Raw genomic sequence first — 8,362 nt, forward strand, 5'->3', positions numbered from 1 at the left:
AGACTCAAAAGACTTGAACAAGTCAAACACTAGGTTAAAGTGTCTATTGAGGCAACAATCTATAAATTATCCAGTAGAATCATCAAATTTCAATATGAACTCGTGGTCAAGGTGGGCAGCAAATCATACAGGTTCACGGATTCAAAAGGGGACAAAATGGTTGGTTTGAGATGACACACCGTGACAATTTTTCAATTGGCCATGCCACCGTAAACAAGCTATTGTCATTGGCAGATACTACTGCTGTCTAGTGTTTGTATAGTAGAGTTTTGTTGGGATTCAGAGAAAGTGAATTTGTATACCATCTCCACTGAATTGTCTGGACCGAAGCACATCATAAAGGTGTGCTTGGGTTGAGGAGATTTCGTGCAATTTGATTCCAATTCCATTGAAATCATTTGGCTATTCTTGGGACACAGAAAAATTTAGTGGAACAGGATTCCAATTCCACTGGATTTCCTGCATCCACACACCCCCGAAAGGCTGAAATTCGGACTAGTTTGATCACTGATTGTAAAACCACTCAATGAGTTCTGTCTTTACTCATTGAGGTGCGATTCTTTCGGAACCAGGTACATCACCAAACTCGTTACCAGCATTGCACCTCATATTTATACAGAATTCTGCAAGCGATATATTACACCACCTAAGCCAAAACTACAGACAACATGTCTAGTTGAAGAAAGAAGGAAACAAATAAACAGAGATGTTTCATCGCTTTGTGAGTAGATATAAGCCACAGATGCAGTGGTTGGTGCTGGTGGTGAAGAAGAAGAAGAATAAGAAGACCGACAACCAATCGCGACACTGAAGTAAGAACATACAGAAGCAGTTCCTGAAAATAACTTACCAAGAGGCCGAGACGAGATCAAAGAGGTACCAGGCTCTCAAAAGTTATGGCACATTGACTTTGCTTCAGGTAACCAGCCTGAGTGATTGTGTTTGCATTCAGCGTCTTGTAAAGCTTCAGTGGCTATGAATCAAACCTTCTCGAAGAGTCCGCAACAAGCAACTCCAATTGAAACTAATGGTACACACAGTGCCTAGGAAGATGGAGATTCATGACTTTCTGAGCTCAATACGATGGGTGGGCTAAGATCTCCATAAGTAGATCCTCCCAAGACAATATTTACACCAAGCCTCGAGGTAAAAGAATGAACGCCTAGGCATCCTTCAATGAAAATATAAGCAGATCACCTGAACCGTCTTAAACAGTTTTTTCTCTTTGATCATCAACTAAGAGCGACATTTAAAATTCTTGCATATGCCAAGCCAAATTCCAAACAGAATCAAACACAACACCACATCAACAATGAGAGCCATCCAAACATGGCGCCACCACATCCTACGAGCGAGCTGCTGCGCTCTGACCCTGGCGCTCGCGCTCTTCTGCAAAGGAAATGCAGATAAACCATCTCCATTTTGATTGGAATCAACCACCACATCTATCCTATGCCCTTTATCCGCAGCATTCCCTCGGTCCTCTGCTATGTCTTCCCGAACTTCTGCTAGCTCCCTCGAGATCTTTTCATACTTATTGGGCTTTCCTAGGAATGGTTCCTTTGTCGATGACTTTGAACTGGCCTTGCCATCCAAACTGTTCGTCTGGTTATGCAAAACCAGAACCTCAGGATCTGCAGGAGGAGTGCAATGGTTGGCACGATCTCTGTCCATTCTAGGAACGTTCTCGAGAGACAAAATAAGCCGGCGAAGAACAGGAACCAATTCTTCATGGAGACGGAAAGATGTCAAGCCCAAACTACCCACCGCATCATTCTTCAATACTTTCTTGAAATGATCCCTGACGTGCCCAAGGAATTCCAAGACACCAGACCTTCCCAGGCCTTCATCAGCAATCGCGAAATAAACATGCCCGTCTTCCATTAGAAACGCGAAGATACGGTTCCGGACCGTCTGGAAATAGCAAGCATGAAATGGAGGTGTTTTCTCTAAGCATAACGCAGCCCACTTCTCTATCTCTGGATCTCCGCGGCTATATGCAGTAAGTACTTTTGTTCCTTTAGAAACAGAGCAATAATAGACGGTGTTTGGGACGGAACCCATCTGAGTACACCAAAGAGAAATGTAAGCACCACACAAATTTTCCAGATTCTAAACCTGATGAACATAACTCACAGAAAGAAAAATGAGAAGGTGAGATCTTTTCTCCTGTTAGATGTTCATAACAACCAAAATTCGTCCTGAAAATCATGGTCTGATGTTTCAAAATATTCAATTGCTGAATTGTTTCAAACAAGAACTACATTCAATTCTGAGCCTTCAGTTTCAGCAGAAAAAGCGAAATTGGGGAATCTGAATTATCCATAGAGTCCACAAGGGGTTTGACGAACGACAAATCACAATATAGGTACCACAGTTTTCCACATCGAGAGTTCCAGAAAACCAGAAAAAGGAACCAATTGTTCCTTTTCCATATTCTCATTAAAAAGAAGTTACCGATCCTCTCGGTCATTAGGGTTCTACAACCCAGAATGAAAAGTCAAGTTCCAACGAATTCCAGAAACTGATCGACTCCCCACTGATCCTTTCAGCCACTAGGATTCCAAAACCCAGGAAAGGAAGGCCAGTCTCTGATCAAATTCCGATTCCAGGAATGAATATTCTCAAACTCCGATAGAAAAAAAAAATAAAACCCATCAATCTGTACAGAATTTGACGACTCGGAAATACCAAGAAAGCAACACACAGACCAAAATTCCCACCCTTTGATATTCACATGTTCGTAAATTTCCCATGCGATCAAATCCATTGTCACTCTAAGGTTTGTTTTTTACGCCGAATTGACCAAGAAAGAAATGTTTTCGGTTTCACCCAAATCGGGAAAAAGAGGGGGGAAATGAAAAGGAACGAGGGTAGGCCCTCGAGTTCCCATCGTTCTGCCGCCATGAGGGGTTTTGCCCAACAAGAGGAACCCGGCGAAAACCGTTCATGACACACACCTCGGCTAAAATTAGGGCCTTTTCTATTGGAAGACGGCTGGGAGTTTCTTCTTACCTGAAGCGCGTCCAAATCCGCTTGCCGGCAGTGACGACGATCCCCGAAAATAATGATCAGAGAGAGAGAGAGAGAGAGAGAGAGAGGCTCCAGGCGTTAGAGTGAACGATTAGAAGAGGCAAACTAAGAGTCCAAAGAGATACCAGGGGCTCCAGAGACAGAGAGACGGTGGTGATGGCGGTGGGAGGTTTCCCGTTGAGAGGCCCATTGCCAACTGTTCGACGAAATGCCACAACCAAAAGACCGAGTCATCGCTCCAAAGCCCTACCAATCTTGCAATTAGTCATGTACAATAAACAAGCTGCCGTGGTCAGTGCGTCGTCATCTCTCTCTCTCACGTTGGGGAAGGGCCCAGTTTGCAAATGCGCAGGGTTTATTATCCCTGGGCCCCGTCGTAGGGGGAAGGATGTCAACAGCAAGGCTTTGAGTTGGACCTCTTACCATCTGGATCTGTTTAATCGGACACAGTAAGCTCCTGATGCCTCTGGCTCTAGGTTGAATAAGACAACTGGACCTTGTAACAACCTCTAGTCCTTATTTGTATCTGATAATGCTAGATCCGGTAGTCCAAATGCTACCAATTTACTTTCCTAATTTTATCTCAGGTGTCCGAAAGCTTTGAATGCCATATTGGAGGCTTGAGGTTGCAAAGTTCAGGTCAGGTCACACATAATTTTAGTCCCTTAATGTCCAAACATAAACCATTTGTACTAATCACTAAACTATGTCTACGCTAGTACTTGGTGGATCAGTTTACTTTGAGAGCAGCCACTTCATGCAAAAGACAAAAGGTTTTGTGTCATCTTTTCTTCAGGCACCAAAGGGGGCTGCCCTTGTGTGGTAGGAGCAGCTAGTGCACGTCACTTTGTGTTGGGACGTTCAAATCCCAATGGATTTGTTGTATAAAACTAGTAGGTCTGCCTAAGCCCAGCTTGGGCTTTCAAAAAAAAAAAACGCTCAAGTTTCGTAACCTAAGAATGGACCTAATCATTACCAACCTCCAAACGCATAAAGGGAAGCAACCCAGTCCGTCCCACGCAAGCCTCCGTGTTGTTGCGAATGCCATAATCAATTAACCTTTAATAGGACCTGGGGCGATGTTTAGTCGGACTCGGATCCAATCCTAAGGACCAACAGGATGAGAGTAGACCCCGCATGGATTGCCCAAGGGTTTGTATTTGCCCCCACAGACCCACACGCAAGTCCTCATGACTTTACAGGATTGCCTTATTAAATTCACATCTCTCTCTCTCTTTTATTCACCCACAATGTAGGTGCTTGATGGATTTTTTTTACTCTTCAGGTGTTTTTATAGCACTTTCAACCATATAGCATGGTCGGAATCCATACCTGGATCATGTATTTTTGATAAAAAGTGATATTTGAAACCTTGAAAATTTATGAAGATTTTGGACCGTTCATTTTTCTAACCTTATAAAATCCCACAAATATGAAGAGCCAATCCTTATAAAATCAAGTACATGGATCACATCTGTATCGTCAAAATTTAAAAAAACAAAAAAAAAACTTGACAAACTCATCAAATACATATCACAAGCACCTACACTCTACTATATATATATATATATATATATATATATATATATATATATATATATATATATATATATATATATATATATATATATATATATATATATATATATAAAGTAATGATAGGGTGCTCCAGAGTACTTACTCCCACCTAATAAAAGCTTCAAAATTTCAAAAGTTACAGTTTTTTTGTTGATCAGACCTTACAGATATGATCTACAATCATTACTTAGTAGAAAACAAGTTTTGGGTCATGTGATTATGATACACACGCAGGTTTTTACGATCTTAAAAAATCAACGGCTAACACTGTACCAAAATTTCATGACTTAAAAAATCTTATTTTTATGTCCAAAAAACATAATCCAAAACCTATCAAATAAACTATGTTAAGTATATCTATATAAAGTCTGATTGAGAAGATCCAACTTACAACTATAATTTCTAATAGGTGCTCCCTGAGCACCGGAGCAGTACTATATATATATATATATTCACAAACGATTTAGCAAAGGTCATTTCATTATTTTATTATTTTTTTTTGCTAAATATAATGTGCATAAACGAAATCAGATGAACAAAAACAGACAATAAAAGGATGACTTCGGGGTATTTTGTGAACTAGAGTGAGAACATAGATTTTTATGGTTTTTTACCGTACAGATGTGATGATCTACATTCTTCATTTTATGAGAACGTGCTATTGGATCGTCCAATTATGATTCATAAGCAAGAGTTTATAAGACTTAAAAATCAACAACTCAGAATTTTTGTAAATGTTCAAGCATCCAAAAATCAAATTTTTTTATCAAAAGAATATGATCCAATAGTTAATTCCTAACAAATGGACCATGCCGAGCAAATCTATAGGGTTTTGCAAAAAATGTGTTGAAAATGCCCAGTTCAAACTCTAGTTCACCTAGTTTCAATTAATATATTCTAGTCTCTCTCTCTCTCTCTCTCTCTCTCTCTCTCTCTCTATATATATATATATATATATATATATATATATATATATATATATATATATATTCACTAGAATATGAGAACTAATGAGTGAATCACAATTTTCATGGATTTTTTGTTCTTTTCTCTTTTATCTAACTGTATTCTAAATGAAACAGTTTATTAGATTATAGATGATTTTTCAAAATTCTGACCATACAGATTCAACATGATTGATTTATTAGAAATCTTGCATTTTGAATGGAAAATTGATATCTGGATCCTCAAAAAATTATGAAAATTACATGCCATTGAATTTTAAAAAAATATTAGAAATCCAATAAAATGTTTCATTTAACACCATGTAATATTTAACACAGATTTATGTGTGTGTGTGTGTGTGTGTATATATATATATGTGTTTGTGTGTGTGTATGTGCGTGGGCTACACTCTAAAGTACCATACTTTTTAAGTTGATACTCGTAGGTATAAGCTTTTTCTGATCAATTTGACCTTATATATGAAGTCAACATGGTTCATTTAGTGGAAATGCACTTTGGAGCTTGTGGTTTGATGCGAACACGTGATTTTGTCAGTCATAAAGTTTACACATATTGTGGACCATTGAAATTTGAAACCCTTAAAAATATCTACTTGTATAATGTGATTAGAAGATCTTGTGGAGTATCTAGGAAGCATACACTTTGTGGATCACATATATAAAGGGATAGGGCTACGTACATATCCTTGCCATTGCGCTGATGTGAGAAATGAATGATCTCCACAGTCGAACTGCTCCTGTTGATGAGTACAGTCCTTTAAGCAGTGAGTGAGCAGGAATCGATCTTTATAGGCCCTCAGATTTCACACTTACACCAGTGCCCATCATATGGTATATATAGGTATCCAAGGGATATCTCTGAAAGGTCACCATGCATCATACCAAAAGGTATGATGCATGGGAAGAGACACATACAAAGAGATACTTCATTTCTCAACATTCTCCCACTTAACCCGAGTATGTAAAAGTTCATGTGGATAGGTCATAAGTCTACTTTATCAGTCTGAATTTGTTGTTATGTTAAACTCTTAAACTTTATGAGCAAACTTGATGAATAACCAACAAAAGAAAGAAAAAGAGAATCATATCTTTATTACCAAAATGTGATCACATAAAAGTCAGTGTACATGATTACAGGGTTTCAAACAAACTCATCTTCTTAACATGTTCGGCATATAATCTTGAGGCCAAACCTATAGTAAGAGAATCAGCTATCATTTGTTTAGTCTCTATGTTATCAATATACATCAAAAGATTCTTTGTCCTCTCCTTTACAACAAAATACTTCAACTCCATATGCTTACAAGATGTAGTACTTTTGTTGTTATTGGAGAAGGATATGATAGCTTCATTATCACAAAATACTTTTAGTAGTCTCCCAATGGATTCTACCACCTGAAGTCTTGAGATAAAGTTCTGCAACCAAATGACATGCGAAGTTGTCTCGAATAGAGCTATGAACTCAGCCACTATGGTGTGGGCAGCAGTAGTGCACTGCTTCTCACTCCTCCAAGAAATCACACCACCGTTTAGCAGAAATATGTATCATGTGGTAGACTTTCTACTGTCAGGACAACCTCCTAGATCTGCATCTTAATAACCGATAACCTCAAGGTGGTGCACCTTTTTGTATGTTAACATATAGTCATTTGGCCCTTGCAGATAGCGCATGACTTTCTTAGCAGCCTTCCAGTGATCTAGACCAGGATTCAACTGAAATCTATCAAGAACCCCGACTGTAAATGATATGTCAGGGTGAGTGCATATCTGAGCATACTGCAAGTTACCGACCACTTATGCATATGGTATCATGGTCATCTGTCCTTTTTCTTCTTTAGTCTGTGGGCAGTCTTTAAGGCTCAATTTATCCCCTTTTAATATGGGTGTCGTAGTAGGAGCACAATGCTCCATCTCATATCTCTTAAGAACTTTATTAATATAAGCTTTATGAGAGAGACCTAGTATTCCTTTAGACTTGTCTTGATGGATCTTAATGCCGAGAACATAGGCAGCCTCTCCCAGGTCTTTCATTTCAAAATAGAAGGATAAAAATTGCTTGGTTTTTGTCAGCATATCCCTATTGTTGGTTGCAAGTAAGATGTCATCCACATAAAGTACCAGAATTATGAACTTACTCTCACTTGTCTTGAGGTATACACATTGATCAATGATGTTCTCTGTGAATCCAAAAGTCAAAATTACTTTGGTAAACTTCGTATATCATTGATGAGAGACCTGTTTAAGTCCATATATTGACTTTTTTAACTTACAAACCAAACAGTCTGACTTACCTTTATAGAAACTTAGAGGTTGTTCCATGTATACATCTTCACTTAATTCACCATTTTGAAAAGTTATTTTTATATCTATTTGGTGTAGCTCTAGATCAAAATAAGTTATTAGGGCAAAAATAATTCAAATTGACTCCTTAGTCAATAGAGGAGAAAATATCTCATTGTAGTTAATGCCCTCCATTTAAGTGAAACATTTGGCAACCAGCCTTGCCTTATACTTTTCGATATTGCCTTTAGATTTTTTTTTTGTCTTGAAGACCCACTTACACCCTACAGGCTTGACTTTTCTAGGCAATTTGATGAGGTTCCATACTTGGTTTTTTGCTATAGAGTCTAGCACTTCTTTCATGACCTCTATCCAAGATGATGATTTTGCACACTCAACAACTTCCTTAAAAGAAGATGGATCCTCAATATCTATAAAATCATTGGGCTCTTGTAGATACACCACATAATCTGGATGGATAGTTGATCTTTTAATTCTTGTAGATC

The 8,362-nt window shown here is 38.4% G+C and overlaps 1 protein-coding gene across 1 annotated transcript; it reads right to left on the reverse strand.

The window, feature by feature from the left end:
- Positions 1-589: 589 nt before the first annotated feature.
- Positions 590-3,337, reverse strand: LOC149838128 (phytolongin Phyl1.1-like). The gene is made up of 2 exons (XM_090007594.1): positions 3,016-3,337; positions 590-2,064 (listed from the first exon to the last, which is right to left on the reverse strand). The coding sequence occupies exon 2, from the start codon at positions 2,062-2,064 to the stop codon at positions 1,237-1,239; it is 828 nt and encodes a 275-aa protein (XP_089863720.1). The 5' UTR covers positions 3,016-3,337; the 3' UTR covers positions 590-1,236.
- Positions 3,338-8,362: the final 5,025 nt, after the last annotated feature.

This window comes from Nuphar pumila, chromosome 5, assembly GCF_984573655.1.
Source record: "Nuphar pumila chromosome 5, dmNupPumi1.hap1.1, whole genome shotgun sequence".
Classification (NCBI taxonomy): Eukaryota; Viridiplantae; Streptophyta; class Magnoliopsida; order Nymphaeales; family Nymphaeaceae; genus Nuphar; species Nuphar pumila.